The following is an 18,181-nucleotide window of genomic DNA, read 5'->3' on the forward strand; positions in this document are numbered from 1 at the left end:
CTTAGTGAGACCCTGTTTTCAAATAAAGTATTTTAAAAAATAGGTCTGGGAATATAGTTTGAAGGTAGAAAAGCCCCTGGGTTCTACCCCAAGTACCACAAAATAAATAAATTAAATAAATAAATAAATAAATAAATAATGCCAGAGCTATAATTAGCTAGAAGGGGAAAATATTTAAGATAGTTCAATAGAACATAGTCTTTACAATATCCTGCTATACTTTGTTTAGGTAATTTCTTGACCTTACCTGACTTAAGTAAAATGTTGACTTTTCTACCTAACCCCCAGAAAAGGCATCCAAATCATGCTATTTTTTCTTGAATGTTTGCCAGAAAAAAACTACCCAGCTTGTGAGGCAGGCCATCAGAGTGGACTCTGCAGACTTACTGGAACGTTTCTGGGGCAGAAGGGCTCGTGCTCTTGCCCCCGCCTTTCTGCCAGCTGATGTAAGTACTCTGCCATTCTTTCCTTCCGTTTTCTTTTCATCCAGGCTCGAATCTCTCTCCTTTCCTTTTCAGTTCTTTGTGCGTGTCTTCCAGAAGAATGCTGTACCCTGAGAAATTTAATAAGCCACGGCATCATTCACTTTTAAATTTGTTGTGCAGATAAGAAGTATCATGATTAGCCGGGCGTGGTGGGGCACGCTTGTAATCCCTGCGCTTGGGAGGCTGAGACACGGGGATTGTGCAGGTTCTCAGCCAGCCTCAGCTACTTAGTGAGGCTCTCAGCAACTTAGTGAGACCCTGTTTCCAAGTAAAATATAAAATAGGTCTGGGAGTAGAGCCCGGTGTGGAAAATTCTGAATATTCATGAATGGGAAGCATTCAAAAGGGTTAAAACTGGACTGCTCAGGGCTGGGGGTCTACCGCAGTGGCAGTTCATGCTTAGCACGTGCAGAGCCCAGGATTCCATCCCCAGCACCAAAACGCCATCAAGAGTTCTTCAGTGACTACCTGGAGATGCTCCGCGCCTGCTGTTCTGTTAAGCCAAGCTCTTCACTGGAAACCCCACCCTTAGTCATGAGGTCATCAATAATGTCTGCGATGTCGCTCAGTCCAGTGGTCTGGAGTGCGTATGCTGAAGCGCTTCCGTGGAAAATACAGTTTGAGAAATACAAAACGGCATTTGCAACTTAATTACATTAAGCTAAAAGAAACATAAAACTGCACTTCAAGAGTAGAAATGGACTCAAAATGAAATATGTATCTACTTTTCTATTTCTGTATTTCTAGTATCTCTTAGGAGAAAAGCCTAGCCATCTACAACTGATGACTTTGTAGGGACTCCACAAATAACAAACTTTAGGCCTACAAGGAAAACTCCATGGATCTTGCCTGCTGACGTTTAATACATACTTAGTAAATACACACACAAAGCAAGTATAGTCCACTATAATGTAACTACGATGTGAAAACAGCAAGGGGTATAACATAGCGCTCCTCACTCTCAACACAGTCTATTACTAAAAAGAATGTATTCGTATTCTGCTCCTTTAACTATAAAAAGGTATGTAATATAAAACTTAACAGTTGTAGGAACAAAAAATTAAATACATATTTACATCCAAATTTAAATAAAATCACAAAATAATTCTTAATATATTACCTTTCAAATAATTCATCACTGTTATTCACACCTTAAAAAGAGAAACAATATTAATAAAAATTTTAGCTTATTTTTTTACATTCAATTCCGAACTGAATTTAGAAGTTATATAACCAGAAATTGAATTATTTTCTTTATTTGTGGTACTAGAAATTGAACTCAAGGGCATCTATCTCTGAGATTTTGTACTTTGAAACAAAGTCTCACTGAGTTACAGAGGGCCTTGCTAAATTGTTGAGGCTACCCTTGAACCTGTAATCCTCCTTTATTAGCCTCGCAATTACTGAGATTACAGGTGAGCGCCATTACTCCCAGCTAAAATATTTTCAAACCCCTACACTAGTTTTAAGATAAATACAAGATATTTATATTCCTTTTGAATATGCTGTTTAGTAGTGGATAATGTGTGTGTGTGTGTGTGTGTGTGTGTGTGTGTGTGTGTGTGTGTGTTAGTTACTGGGGATTGAATCCAGGGGCATTCTACCTCTGAGCTACACTCCCAGCCCTATTTTTATTTTTATTTTGAATCAGGATCCCTCTAGATTGATGAAAATCTCACTACTTGCTGAAACTATCCTCAAATCCTTCCTGTCTCAGCCTCCCAAGTACTGGGATTACAATCATGTACCACCACACCTGGCTACTACATACATTTTAAAATTACTTTTCTAACTTGGGTACTCTGCAGAATACATTTGAAGAAATAACAGCTCTTCTTTGTTCAGTATATAGCTTGGAGTACTGGAACACAATTACTTAAAAATAAAACAGCAAACTTCTAGGGATCTGAAAGTAATACATTTTGGGAAATATCTAACTAAAATCCCAAAAAGTTTACTTGGAAGAACTGGACCCAAAGAATTATTTTTAAACATGGTTAATTATATATCTTTACAGCAAAGTACTTAATCTATTCAATCTCTTATATGTTTAACTCTGAATGATGAAAATCAAGTGAACATACGGAAAAGTACTCTGGCATCTTCTCTTAAAAAAAAAATTCTTGGCACTTCCGGGAAGATGGCGACCGAGAAAAGCGGGGCTTAAGAGTCCCGCTAACAACCAATCTCCATTACCACAAAAAGAGAGACTTTCATAGCCAGAAAACACCATCACCAGAAAAACAAAAAAAACCCACCAAGCTCCAGAGAGAAAGCGGACTGAGAACAGAGCTCAGGGCCACAGAGGAGACACACGCGCCCGAGGACGCGGCAGCAGCGCCATACTGCCGGCGGCAGCGGCGAACTCAACGGACGGCTACAGCAAGCCAGGTGAGCCGCTGCGGAACAGCCAGGCGGGATCTTTCGGCGCAGACAGCATTTAAAGCTCCCAGTGGCTGAGCTCAGCACACGCTGCAGGGATTCAGAGCGGAAATCAAAACCAGAGAAGAAAAAATACGCCAGCCTCATGACCGAGGGCGTGGCAGAGGCGCCATATTGCCACCGGCGGCGGCAGCTGCAGTGAAATCACCGAGTCCAGTACAGCTACATCTGCGTACTCAAGAACAGTGAGTCAAATTGCGGGCCACAGAGGAGAAATCGCAGTATTGGGCCTCCTGGGACTTGACCCAGTGAGGGAGTGGTGGTGGCAGAGATATCACACCATAGGAGAACGTGCAACCTGGCACCCCCCATAGTTTAAAGCAGCCTCTATCGACTCCCTGGGTCGGAGACTCTGTGATACAACCCAGTAAAGGAGTAGTGGGGTCTGAGATACTACAGACTCGAGATCCAGAGCACCTTAAGTGAAGCCATAGTGACCCAAGGGAAGAACCCAGAGAAGGCACAAACCTCCGAAATCATGGGAAAGAGGAATAACATTGGAGTAATGAATGTGCACAACCCCACAACATCAGAACCTGATAAAACAGAAAATCAGAGATTTCTAGAAGATCAAATCAGGAAAATAACTGTAGAAATAATAGAGGTGCTTCGAAAAGAACTCAGAGAGAGCCAAAAAGAGATAAAGGATGCAATTAATGAAGTAAAGGCCTCAATTCAAAGCACAAACAACCGATTAGACCACATGGAGAACAGAATCTCGCTCTTAGAAGATGAGCAATCCAAAAATGAATGCATAGTTTCTAATCTAGAAAAAAATATCCAACAGCAGGAATCTGACATTGAAGAAATATGGGCCCATCTTACGAGAGCTAACCTAAGAATAATTGGAATAGAGGAGGGAAAAGAAAGTGATACCAAAGGGATCAACAATCTCTTCAAGGAAGTAATAGCAGAAAATTTTCCAAATATAGAGCAAGAGGTTGATACACAGATCCAGGAAACTTATAGAACTCCCTTTAGACAGGATCGGAGAAGAGGATCCCCACGCCATATAATTGTCAAAATGACCAATGTGGAAGCCAAGCAGAGAATCTTAAAGGCAACAAAAACAAAGGGCCAACTGACATTCAGAGGCAAACCAATTAGAATCACTCCAGACTTCCCAAACCAAGTCATGAGAGCCAGAAGGGCTTGGAGTAACATATTCCAAACTCTGAAAGAAAACAACTTCCAGCCAAAAATTTCCTACCCAGCAAAACTTTCTATCAAATTAGATGGAGAAATAAGAAGCTTCCATGACAAACAGAAACTGAAGGAATTTATGTCTTCAAAACCAGTGCTAGAGAAAATACTCAAAGAGATTAACTACAAAGAAGAAATAGGTAACACTCACCAGAACCAGAGAAACAAGAGTTTCCATCCAACAGACAACTAAGATTGGTTATCTGTGGAGATTCATTATTTATGTTAGTCTTTTACCTATCTCTAAGTTGTATTGCTTGCCTTTATTGTTGTTAATTTTTAGGATTTCTAGTTAGAATATTAATATACCTTCAGATATAGCATTTGGAAATATTTTATCCAATTCTATTAGTAACTTTTAACTCTGTTTACATTGTCTTTGGATATACAATATTTTCTTTTATTTTTTAGGGAGTTTGTATATTCTTCTGTTGCCTGTGCCATTGAAATCATATCCAAGAAATCACTGCCAATTTCAATGTTGTGAGGTTTTATGACCCAGATTTTCTCCTAAAAGTTTATAGTCTTAAGATTTATATTTAGGTCTTTTATCTATTTTGAGTTAATACTTGTATATGGGATTAGGTAAAGGTCCAATTTTATTCTTTTCCATGTAATTATTATTTTTAAACAATATTTAGTTAAAAGATTATTATTTCCACCACCAAATGTTCGTGGAAACCTTGTCAAAAATAACTTGACAATATAGGGAAGAATTTAGCTCTAGGCTTGTATTTAACTCCAATGGTCTATATATCTGCCTTTAGAACAGTACTACACTGTCTCAATTATTGTAGCTTTATATGGTTTGAAATCAGAAAATATATATCTGCTAGCTTTGTTCTTTTTCAAGATCGTTTTGGGTATCTAGAATTCATATTCCATATTAGGATAGATTTTTTTCTGAAAAATAAATATATAAATATATGATAGTTTCACCTAAAAAAACAGAAAAAAATATGCTCTAGTAAGAAAGAAAGCAAAAAGAAATATTGAAATGCTATCTTTAAATCATCAAACGCTTGGTATCAGACAAATGAAACTGTTATGTGAGATTATCATTTTTAATTTTGGATAAATTGCTATAATACTAGATGTCAACCACTAAGCCAAGCATGGGAAGGAGGGATGGGGAGAGAATGGGGTGGGGATCGGGTGGGGGCTGACTGGGCGATGTGTGCATGTATGTCTACAAAAGTTTGTATCCCACTATGATGTATGAATACAGTGCACCAATAAAATAAAATTAAAAAAAAAAAAAAAAATTCTTGTTAAGATTTTATTAGACTAAAATTAACCAAACTGTCTATAAGACTTAGGCACCCACATGTTTTGTTTGTTTGTTTTTGTGATGCTAGGGATTGGACCCAGGGACATCCTACATTTGAACTACACTCCTATCCCTATTTTATTTTTTATTTGGAAACAGGGCCTCTCTAAGTTACTGAGAGCCTAAGTTGCCGAGGCTGGCTTTGAACCCCAATCCTCCTGACTCAGTCTCTCATGTACTGGGATTACAGATGTGTGCCATCCTGTCTGGCTCACATGTTTTTTAGTATAAAATAATTTTGCTTTGTTGAGTACATTTTATTTTATTAATTCCTAATTCAAGAATTTTTTTTTTCCTCTAGGGTACTGGGGATGGAACCCAGGGGTGTTCTGCTTCTGAGCTACACCCCTAGCCCTATTTTATGTTTTAGCTTGAAACAGGGTCTAAGTTGCTGAGGTTTCTGCTAAAATGCTGAGGCTGGGCTTGAACCTTTGATCCTTCTATCTCAGCCTCCTAAATACTGAGATTACAGGTGTGCGACACCACTCCTAGCCAATTCAAAGATTTTTATCTTTGTTCTTAGAGTCTGGGCATTTGTGAGTACTTAATATAATTAATTAAATTTAACTAAGAGTTTAATAGATGTCTAAGATTATAGCAACTATAGTAATACTACCTCTGACAGCAATTGGCTAGAAAAAAAAAAAGATCCTACTTGGAAGAGGGTCCATTAAAGAGATACTTTCTATCAGTGTTTGAGTGATCTCTGCTGGCCTATTCATGAAGAAAACTTGTCTGGGCTGCAGGATGGAAGGAGGTGAGTCAAAGATGTGACCTCTCCGCCAGGCGTGGTGGTGCACACTATGTAATCCCAGCATTTAGGAGGCAGAGACAAGAGGATTGCAGGTTGGTGGCCAACCTCAGCTACTTTGGCCCTCTACAACTTAGTGAGATTCTGTTTCAAAATAAAAAATAAAATAGGCAGGGGGTGTAGCTGGGAGGTAGAATGCCCCTGGGTTCAATCCCAGTACTGAAGGGGAAAAGAAAAAAGTGACCTCTCAGGTTAATGGCTGATGTTTTTAGCCACTCAACACAGGTAGGCAACAAGTTACCCTTCCTTCTGCTGATAGTGACCCATGACCACAAGCTATGGCCACATTATCTACAAACCCAGGCAAACCTTGGCAAAGCTCAGCAAGTTTAATGCTCTTCTGACACTATTGCTAAAAGAAGATATCCAGTGGGGCATGATGGCACACGCCTACAATCCCAGTACTTGGAGACAGGAGACTTTCAGGTTTGTGGCCAGCCTCAGCAACGTAGCGACACTCTCAGCAACCTAGTAAGACCCTATTTCAAAAACAAAAAATAGATGGACGTGGTAGCGCACCTCTGTAATCCTAGTACTTAGAAGGCTGAGACAGGAGGATCATAGGTTTGAGGACAGCCTTAGCAACTTAGTAAGGCCCTCTGCAACTTAGTGAGACACTGTTTCAAAATAAAAAATAAAAGGGCATGGGTTATAGTTTGGAGGTAGAATGCCCTGGGTTCAATCCCTAGTACCACCAGAAAAAGAAAGCTCTTCCTCAATTCAGTTATTGTTAAGAAAAGTCCCAATTACTGAAAGGAAAAAATGGACACAGATTCATCCTACATAGGGAGATATGGAGATCCTATCCTTACTTCGTTTTCAAGCCATTTTTGGAATTCTTCCTTTGGGGATGCCTTCATAGACTATATATTAAACACAATCCAATTTTCTTCTTCTTCTTTTTTTTTTTTTTTTTTTGGATACTGAGGATTGAACCCAAGAACATTCTAACACTGAGCTACACCGTCAGGCCTTTTTATTCATTTTTTATTTATTTATTTATTTATTTTTGTGGTACTAGAAATGGAACCCAGGGGCATTCTACCTCTAAGCTACATCCCCAGCCCTATTTTTTATTCTTAATTTGAAACAGAGTCTGAGTTGCAAATGGCCTAAGTAGCAGAGGCTGTCTGCGAACCACGATCCTCCTGTCTCAGCCTCCCAAATGTTGGGATTGCAAGCATGTACTACCACGCCCAGTTAAGGCCTTTTAATTTTATTTATTTATTTTTGTTTTGGTGTTTTTATGTTGAAACCGGGTTCTTAGTTGCTGAAGCTGGCCTCCCAAGTACTGGGATTTACAGGTATGTGCTACCATGCCCAGCTAACTTCATTCCTTGGTAATCACAATTTGTTCTTTTTGTTCTTTTAAATTCCAGTGAGCTGGGCGTGGTGGCGCACGCTTGTAATCCCCGCGCTTGGGAGGCAGAGACAGGAGGATCGCACAGGTTCGAAGCCAGCCTCAGCTACTTAGTGAGGCTCTCAGCAACTTAGTGAGACCCTGTTTCCAAGTAAAGTATAAAATAGGTCTGGGAGTACAGCCCGGAGGTAGAAAAGCCCCTGGGTTCCACCCCTAGTGCCACACACACAAAAAAATTCCAGTGACAGTCTGATCATTTACTGCACTTACCAGAAAATACCTTTGAATTAACAAAAATTTTAATTTCATATTTATTATCAAAAATTAAATCCATCCTCAGTCAACAAATTATCTTCCAACTAAGAATTAACAAATTATCTGCCCAAAAAATGTACTAAGAGATGGAAGCTAACTGCAAAAGAAGAAAGCTAAGCTCTTTTCAATTAGTAAAGCACAAGAGTAGCAATACATCTTTCCAAGATGGTAACCTCAAGAAAATGCCTACAAGAGTCTCTAAGTTCTTAACTTTGTTAAAATATATATATATAGCCTGATGTGGGGTTGCACGCTTGTAATCCCAGTACTTGAGCAGCTAATACAGGAGGGTCGCAGGTTCAAGGCCAGCCTCAGCAACCTAGTGAGACCCCGTTTCCAAATAAAAAATAAAATTGGTCTGGGGGTGTGGCTCAGAGGTAGAATGCCCCTGGGTTCAATTCCCAGTACCAAAATAAATAAATAAATAAATAAATAAATAAATAAAATAAAATAGCTGATGTATATCTTTGGAAATTCTTCATGTCAATGGTACAAGTTGGAACTTCCCTTCCCCTGAAATAAATATTACAAACTGACTCTCATGGCCATACTCCCAGTAGATACAGTTCGGTACCATTGTAATGGAAAATAAGAGTGTGTGTAAATGAAAGAGTGAAGAACGTACCAAAAGTGGCGTCCAGGTCATTGGAAAGGCTGACGGCCGACTCAGCAGAAGGAAACACACAGGTCTTCACACTGGAAGGATTTTCTGTTCCTGAAAACTCAGTTTCTGAAGTCTCCTTTTGGTCATGTGGATCTTCCTCATCCAGATGAGTTAGAAATTGCACTAATCCAGAACACATATTATCATTAGGATAGTAGGAAAAAGTCATATAAAAAATGCAACAATTGATGAAATGGCAACACAGATATATTGGAAGTTTGCAACATACTGTTCTGATGGCTTTCTACAAGTGGACTAATTTATTATGTAATTTAAAACACCAGCCGGGCGTGGTGGCACACACTTGTAATCCTCGTGCTTGGGAGGCAGAGACAGGAGGATAGTGCAGGTTCGAAGCCAGCCGTGGTCGCTTAAGAGACCCTGTGTCCAAATATAGGTGTCTGGGAATGTAGCCTGGAGGTAGAAGGGTTTCCAGGAACCCTAGTACCACCAAAAAATAATAAATAAATAAATAAATAAAATAAAACACTACCTCTTATGGAAAACAAATATATATATATATATATTTTTTTCTTTTTCTTTTTTTTTTTTTTTTTTTTTTTGTGGGTCTGGGATGGAACCCAGGGGCATCCCCTGCCCTGTTTTTTATTCTTTATTTTGAAACTGGGTCTCACTGAGTTGCAAGGGCCTCACTAAGTAGCTGAGGCTGTCCGAGAACCGGGATCCTCCTATATCAGCCTCCTGAATTGCTGGGATTACATGCGTGTGTCACCATGCCCGGTGAAAATAAATTTTAAAAAGAATAGAAATCATAATAAAAGATCAGGACAGGAACAGATAGAAGATAGATTTGATAAAGAAATAGAACTTCTGGATATTAAACATGTAGTCACCAAAACTAAAATCATAATGAATAGATGAAACAGCAAAGACAACAGAACAAATGGAATTAGTAAATTAGAGGTCAAATCAAAATAAATCATTGTAAGTATGCCAACAAGAGAAAAGAGGCAAAATATATGACAGAAAGCTGGACAGATATAAGAAATAGCGGGAGAAGTCCAACATATCTCTAATATTTATTTATTTACTTATTTATTTAAGTAATACTGGTGATTGAGCTCAGGGGCATTCTACTTCCAAACTACATCCTCAGACCTACTTTACTTTTTTGTTTTGAAACAGCGTCTCACTAGGTTGCCCAGAGTCTCGCTAAATTGTTCAAGCTCGTCTTGAACCAGTGATCTTCCTGTCTCAGCCTCCCAAATACTGGGATTAAAAGAGTATACCACCACACCCAGCTTCTAATAGTGTTTTTAGAAAAAAGAGAGAAGGGAAAAAAATAATTCAACGGAAGCAATACTACAAGAGATAATGGATGAAAAATTCCCAATGTTAAACTTTTAGGTGGGCCATGGTGACACACATCTGTAATCCCAGCACTTGGGAGGCTGAGAGAGGAGGATTGAAGGTTCAAGACAAGTCTCTGCATTTTAGCAAGGCCCTCAGCAACCCATCAAGACCCTGTTTCAAAACAAAAAAATAAGGCTGGAGGTATAGCTTGGAGGTAGAATGCCCCTGGGTTCAATCCCTAGTACAAGGAAGGAAGGAAGGAGAGAGAGGAAACCACTGCTAACAATGCTGAATGAGAAAGATTAAGCAGGTATAAAAAAGTAAGGCACAGTAGAATGTAAAACTATAACTACCCAATTAATTATTTCAGTAAGAAATTGGGTAGGGGTTAATTCAGTGATGTGTACATGTATGTACACACAAGTTTTTTACCCCAATATGATGTATGAATATAATGCACCAATAAAAAATAAAAAAAAAAGAAATGAAAACACTCAGACCCTCACCCTGCTCGGCTGTTTAGCCACAACCTCAAATTCCAGCTCAGCTAATGACCACAGACACAACCTCCGCACAGAGCCCTGCGTCCTCAGTGGGGTGGGCCAGTTGCCTGGAATCCCCAGGAACTGAGACCCAGGCCACATGGCCCCACTCTGGTGTAAGAGCCAGCAGCAGTAACTGGTCGCTCCGAAGAAAAAATATGGCCTTGAAGCATGAGTCAATTATATTATTGCAAAAACAATCCTAGGGTGTAGCTCAGTGGTGAAGCATGTACTTAGCATGCATGAACCCCTGGGTTAAACCCCAGCCTCCCCTAGTTGCCCCAAAAAACATGCACACAAAAATAATCCTAATCTAAACATTGGGGATTGACAGACAGAGCTCACATAATGAAAACATTTCTAGTTCTCGCACGCCAAAAGCAATGCTATTCTTTCAGATTAACCAAAGCCAAGGCTCAGTCCCACACGCCCCGCAAACCTTCTTCAGAAATGCTCATGGATTTTGAAGCTAATGGTTTTTCAAATTCAGGGCCAGAAGACGATTCAATGTGATATCCAACCTGTAGAAAACACACACATACCCAACAAAACAATTGTAATAACAATTCTATAGTTTGAAAACTTCAAAATGTGAAACAATTTTATGTAAGTTTTAAACATTTGCATTAATGGGACAAATGAAAGACATGGGATTAAATCCGACGTGAGTTAAATGGTAGGGGTAGAAAAGAGCAGAAATCTGCACTTTTTTGCAGCCTGACTGAACCTTTTAAGAGCCTTGGGGAAACAGCATCCAGTGATTTTAGAATGGGGAGAGGCCTACCGACCACCTAGACAGAACCTGCCACTTCACAGCAAGGGAGCCAGCCTCTGGCCCCACGGCTCTCTTGGTGACAGAGTGTGGACTCCAGCCACGGCTTCAAGGCTCCCACACAGTGCTTGTTCTCGGTGCCCCTCTGCCTCTTCAGGCCTACAGCTGTCTTCTTTAGACAAGTCAGACTGCTGTATTTACATATGCATTATAATAGGGGGAGCATATTTTAAACAAATACACCAAGGCTATCATTTGAATTAGTGCTGTTCCCTCAAAGCAGTCATTTTGGAGGACTAATTACTTACAGACCTTCAGCAAATGTTTTTAGGACTTTTTCTTTTATACAGTCTTCAAGCTTATGTTACAATTTTTTTTTACCTCTTAGGTACACACCCCCAGCCCTATTTTCTCTTCCTCCTCCTCATCTTCTTCCTCTTCTTCTTCTCCTTCTCTTTTTTTTTTTTTTTTTTTGCGGTGCTGAAGATTGAACCCAGGGCCATATTACCTCTGAGCTACATCCCCAGCCCGATTTTATTCTTTATTTTGAAACAGGGTCTCACTAAGCTGCGGAGGGCCTCACCAAGTAGCTGAGGCTGGTCGCAGACCTGGATCCTCCTATCTCAGCCTCCCAAGTACTGGAATTATAAGTGCGTGCCACTACACCCAGCTAGTCTTTTTACTTTTGAAACACGGTCTCATTGAGTTGTGAAGGGCCTAAGTAGCTGAGGCTGTCCGTGAACCATGATCCTCCAGTCTCAGCCTCCTTCTGCCATTCCTACCACCAGAGTAGGCATGGCATTATTAGTATTATTATTATTTTTTTTGGTGGTACTGGGGTTCCTGGAAGCCCTTCTACCTCCGGGCTACACTCCCAGACCCATTTTTACATTTTTATTTGGAAACAGGGTCTCCTAAGCCAGCGCACATGGCTGGCTTTGAACCTGCGCGATCCTCCTGTCTCTGCCTCCCAAGCGCGGGGATTACAAGCGTGCGCCACCACGCCCGGCATGGCATTATTTTTTGCCTTGGGTATTCAGTGGACTTAGAAGACCTCTCACTGGACCTAGGATAGAGCTGGTGCTTAAGAATCAATTACAAAGTTGTTAATACAGACCACTAGTCTCTACCTCAGACTGACTTAAAATCAGAATTTCAGGGAAATGGGCTCAGGCATTTCCAAGAGGAGTAGCCAAGACTGAGCTTCCCGCTGACCGTGCTATCCTTGGTCTTTGTCGCATCTTCTCCAATCTACGCTCCACACAGGTGCCAGTGTTTCTGATGGTATTACTTCACTGCTCAAAATTATTCAATTTTGCCGGGCGTGGTGGCGCACGCTTGTAATCCCCGCGCTTGGGAGGCGGAGACAGGAGGATTGCGCAGGTTCGAAGCCAGCCGCGCGCGCTGGCTTAGGAGACCCTGTTTCCAAAATGAAAATGTAAAAATAGGTCTGGGAGTGTAGCCCGGAGGTAGAAGGGCTTCCAGGAACCCCAGTACCACACACACACACACACACAAATGAAGTTGAGAGGAAGCCAGGCATGGTGGCAAACACTTGTAATCCCAGTACTTGGAAGGTTGGAACAGGAGGACCCGGGTTCACGGCCAGCTTCACCTACTTAGTGAGGCCCTCCCCAATTTACTGAGATCCTGTCTCAAAATAAAAAATAATAAAAGATTGGGTTGTGGGTGTAGCTCGAAGGTAGAATGCCCCTGGGTTCAATCTCCAACATCACACACACACACACACACACACACACACACACACACACACTCACGCACGCACGCACGCACGCGGACAGTACCATGGTGGCTACCGGAGGTGGGGGGAGGACTGGGGAAGGCTGGTCAGTGAGGACCGAGTTGCGGTTAGGTAGGAACAAGAGGCTCTGCCGTGCTGCTGAGCACCAGGGCAGAACAGACAACGAGAATGTGCTGTGCACTTCAGGAAGGGAGAGGGAAGGATTTTGAAAGTGTTCGCCATCGAGAAACGATCAGTGTTTAAGGAGACAAATATATTTAACCTGATTTACACATTATACAATGCACACATGTATCAAAACATCACTCGGTACCCCTTTAATATGTACAGTTAGGTATCAGTTAAAAATACATTTTGGCCGGGCGTGGTGGCGCACGCTTGTAATCCCAGTACTTGGGAGGCTGAGACAGGAGGATCGCACAGGTTCGAAGCCAGCCTCAGCTACTGAGTGAGGCTCTCAGCAACTTAGTGAGAACCTGTTTCCAAATAAAGTATAAAATAGGCCTGGGAGTATAGCCCAGAGGTAGAAAAGCCCCTGGGTTCTAGCCCCAGTACCACCACAAAATAAAAAAGGCAAAAGTAAAAATATGTTTTGACTTACTTTTATTGGTGCGTGGTAACCTCACATCATAATGCAATTCAGAGTGGTAGTGTAACATGCACAAAGCACTGCCCTCCCTCCCTGCCTCACACCTTATGTTAAAATTTGCATTGATAATTTCACATATGTACATAAGGTCAATAAAAGTGTTTCCTTCACTGACCTCCTAGACCCTGTCCATCGCTCTACTGGGCTTCTCCTCCGTCACCCAAAGTCCCTCTTGTATCCTGATTATTTCCCAACTCCCACACACGAGAGGAAACACGACTTCACTCTCTACGACTGACCAGTGTTCTCCAGCCCACCCATTTTCCTGCACATGATTTAATTTTGTTCTTCTTTATTGCTGTAGAATTCCATGGGTCACAAAATATAGGTCATATATATATTATATATTTATGTATAGCTAGCAGGCTACTGGGGACTGAATGAAGAGGCATTCTACCTCCAAGTAATACTCCCAGCCTGATTTTATTTCTTGTTTGGAAATAGGGTATAAGTTGCAGAGGGCCTCACTAAGCTGCTGAGGCTGGCTTCAAACCTGTGATCTTCCTATCTCAGCCTTCCAAGTACTGGGATTACAGGTGTGTGCCACCATGCCGGGCTATTATAAACATTTTTTTTTTTTTTGGGTGGTACTGGGGTGGAACCCAGAGGCTTTCTACCTCCGGGCTATACTCCCAGACCTATTTTATATTTTATTTGGAAACAGGGTCTCACTAAGTAGCTGAGGCTGGCTTTGAACCTGTGTGATCCTCCTGTCTCAGCCTCCCAAGCGCAGGGATTATAAGCGTGCGCCACCATACCCGGCTTATTATAAACATTTTTTAAAAGCAGAAAACTTCTAAGAAACTGATTACTAGTTTTTTCACATAAAATATTTAAAAGAAACAGAAGAAGTCCAAAGGACAATAATGTTTGTGAGGTTATAAAAATCTTTCAGAAGAAAATGATACTGAACTACAGCAGGGTTTCTTTTTTCTTTTTGGTGGTACTGGGGTTCCTGGAAGCCCTTCTACCTCCGGGCTACACTCCCAGACCTATTTTTTAACATTTTTTTATGTGGAAACAGAGTCTCTTAAGCCAGCGCGGCTGGCTTCGAACCTGCGCGATCCTCCTGTCTCTGCCTCCCAAGCGCGGGGATTACAAGCGTGTGCCACCACGCCCGGCCAACAGCAGCAGGGTTTCTTTAAAACGTATTCTGGCTCTTTAATTCATATGTTTCTCCCTGGTAGAAATCATGGCTCATTTCTTAAAAGCCCAGATAATTGGTTCTCCCTATAGGTGATTCTGGCCCTCGAGGGGCATTTGGCAATGTCAGGACACATTTTTGACTGTTGTAACGGGGATGAGTACTACTGGCAGTTAGAAGGTAAAGACCAGGGATGCTCTCAAATGTTCTAAAATGCAAAGGACAGTCCCCCACAACAAATAATTGTCTGCAGCTAGGGTATGTGTAGCTCAGTGGTAGAGCACTTGTCAAACCTGAGAAAGGCCCTGGGTCCCATCCTCAGTGCTGCAAAATATAAACAAAAACACTGACCTATTAATAAAAAAAAAAAAAGAATCATCTGAACCTCATTAATGCTGAGGTTCAAAAATTGCAGCTTATACTTGGGAGGCTGAGACAGGAAGATTACAGGTTTACCTCCAGCCTCGGCAACTTAGCGACACCCTCCGCAACTTACTGAGACCCTGTTTCAAAATAAAAAATAAAATAGAGCTGGGGGTATATCTCAGAGGTAGAATGCCCCGGGGTTCAACCCCCAGGATGAAAGACGGAACAGAGAGAGGGGGGAGGAGAGGGAGGGGCACTTAAAGAAACCAAATTTCCTGCTGTTTCAAAAATTCCAGTTATCTAAAATTATATTACACTACAAATCCACGAATTAATTCACAAACCAAAAAACTAAGAATAAAGATAGCCTACCTTTTCATGATGCACACATAGCATTTCGGGTTCAGGGAAGTTCTGCTCTATGTTTTCTGCGATGTTCTGTATTGCTAACAGCTGCTCGTCAATTTCCCGCAGCTTGGAGGTGAGGTGCTCCAGCCGGCGGGCGGCGGGGCTGGGTGCGGGGCTGGGCGCGGAGCGGGCTGCAGGGACATCCTGCAGCAGTTTCCACAGTAGATGGCCTTCTAGAGAGTCTGACTTTGTGCTCTGTTCTTTGAATTGGAACCGTGGTTTTGGCAGATCTAATTATTAATAAAAGTAAAGTCAGAACTGATTATAATTAAGGAAGAGGCAGGCACTGATGTTCTCATTTTTGGTGATCTCAATGTAAGCCAACATAGTATTGCTTTCCAAATCTGTTTTAAGAAACTTTAGACTGTGGATAATAAAGAGTACAAAAATTTAACATTATGTAACCAGATTTATGAAAATGGGCTATTTTACTAATTAGGTTCTGTTGGCTTCTATGACTGTATATTTTCTACATGCTATTCCAGAATTTCCCAACTTTTTAAATATAAGAATTCCTTTTTACATCTAAATACTCACAAACTCCCAAAGAATATTTGTTTTTAGCCTCAATAGAGAAAAAACATATACAAGTAGATGTGTAATCTCCCTGTAAAATGGGTCCTAGCCTTGGAACCACGGCTATATCTGTGTGTGTGTGTGTGTGTGTGTGTGTGTGTGTGTGTGTGTGTGTGTGTGTATGTGTGTGTGTGAAAGAGAGAGAGAGAGAGAGAAAGAAAAAGAGAGAGAAAGAGAAAGAAAGAGAGACTGGAGACTGAACTCAGAGGCGTTCTACCTCCAAGCTATACCCCCAGCCCTATTTTTTATTCTTTATTTTGAAACAGGGTCTCACTGAGTTGCAAAGGGCCTCAGTAAGTAGCCGAGGCTGGCGGTGAACACTAGCCTTCTGTCTCAGCTCCAAAATGCTGGGATTACAAGCGTGCGCCACCCAGCAGCTCCCTTTCTAAAATTTTTATTAAAACAGGGTCTCGCCAGGTTGCTGAGTCTTGCTGCGCTGGTGAGGCAGGCCGCCACCCTGCAATCCCCCTGTCTCAGCCTCTCAAGTACTGAGATTACAGGTGTGCACCACCACCCAGCAGCTACCCTTCATCTACCTGTCTGCTCCACTTAGCAAAGGACAAATCTCTCTCAAGTTTCTTGTCAACTACCAAGCTCCGGTGCTTGCCTCTAATGTAGGAGAAGCCAGTGTGTCCGGGTGGGGGAGGGTCAGCGGCACCTCCCGGCTGCCCACCTCGGTCCCGGGGCCTGTCTGCCAGTGGCGCTGGGGGCAGCCTGGGCTCCTCGGCTTCCGTCAGGCCTGCTCTCACGCTCTTCCCATCCAGACAGGCTGGAGTCACTTTCACAGCGTTAGAAAACAAATCCACAGTGGAACTGGCAGATTCTATCAATATAAAAGAATGCAGAGAATGATTTGAAGCTTCTTAGCAAATTAATTAAAAGATAAACAGAACTTTTTTTTTTTTTTGGTGGTACTGGGGATGGAACCCTTCTAACTTCCTCTACCTCCGGGCTACACTCCCAGTCCTATTTTTTTTCTTTTTTACAGGTCTGGGGATGGAACCCAGGGGCATTTGACCTCCGAGCTACACCCCCTGCCCTATGTTTTATTTTTTATTTTGAAACCAGGTCGCACTGAGTTGCAGAGAGCCTCACTAAGTATCTGAGGCTGTCTGCGAACCGTGATCCTCCAGTCTCAGCCTCCTGAATGGAGGGATTATAAGCATGCGCCATCACACCCGGCTCCAGACCTATTTTATACTTGGAAACAGGGTCTCTTTTTAAGCCAGCAGGGCTGGCTTTGAACCTTTGCGATCCTCCTGTCTCTGCCTCCCAAGTACGGGGATTACAAGTGTGCGCCACTATGCCTGGCTAAACAGAACATTTTTAATGTGAACATAAATATTCAAAAGTACCCTGGGCTTGTAGGAAGAGAGATAAGTTTATTTTTGTTTTTTGTTTTTGTTTTTGCGGTACTGGGGATGGAACCCAAGGGCAAATCAACCGCCAAGCTGCACACTCAGTCCTATTTTTTTAGTCTTTTTATTTTATTTTATTTTTTATTTATTTATTTTGCGGGTCTGGGGATGGAACCCAGGGGCATTCTACCTCTGAGCTACACCCCCTGCCCAATTTTTTATTCATTGTTTTGAAACCGGGTCTCACTGAGTTGCAGAGCTGAAGCTGTCCGCAAACCGTGATCCTCCAGGTCTCAGTCTCCTGAATGCTGGGATTACAAGTGTGTGCCACCATGCCCAGCTTAGACTTTTTATTTTGAAACAGGGTCTCACTGAGATGCAAAGGGCCTTGCCACGTAGCAGAGGCTGTCCACAAACCATAATCCTCCTGTCTCCAACTCCTGAATGCTGGGATTAGAGGCATGTGCCACCACACTCAGCTCCCAGCCCTATTTTTTTATTTTGAAGCAGGGTATTACTAAATTGCAAAGGGCCTCACTAAGTAGTTGAGGCTGTCCGCAAACCACGATCCTCCTGTCTCAGCCTCCCAAATGCTGGGATTACAAGTGTGCGCCACTATGCCCAGCAAGAGCTAAGTTTGAGTGGATATAACAATGCTATATCAGACAATTTTTCAAAAT

General features: G+C 41.8%; 1 protein-coding gene across 1 annotated transcript in view; it reads right to left on the reverse strand.

Annotated features, from left to right (window-relative positions):
* Positions 1–18,181, reverse strand: part of CPLANE1 (ciliogenesis and planar polarity effector complex subunit 1) — a gene marked incomplete at both ends in the record, with an annotated part of 127,383 nt that overhangs the window by 15,422 nt on the left and 93,780 nt on the right. The window contains 7 exons of the mRNA XM_080700829.1: positions 388–553; positions 954–1,085; positions 1,606–1,636; positions 8,572–8,733; positions 10,906–10,987; positions 15,532–15,797; positions 16,751–16,921. Of these exons, the coding sequence (XP_080556955.1) occupies positions 388–553; positions 954–1,085; positions 1,606–1,636; positions 8,572–8,733; positions 10,906–10,987; positions 15,532–15,797; positions 16,751–16,921 (1,010 nt within the window). The remainder of the gene's footprint in view (positions 1–387; positions 554–953; positions 1,086–1,605; positions 1,637–8,571; positions 8,734–10,905; positions 10,988–15,531; positions 15,798–16,750; positions 16,922–18,181) is intronic.

Source organism: Muscardinus avellanarius (assembly GCF_963383645.1).
Source record: "Muscardinus avellanarius genome assembly, chromosome: 1".
Lineage (NCBI taxonomy): Eukaryota > Metazoa > Chordata > Mammalia > Rodentia > Gliridae > Muscardinus > Muscardinus avellanarius.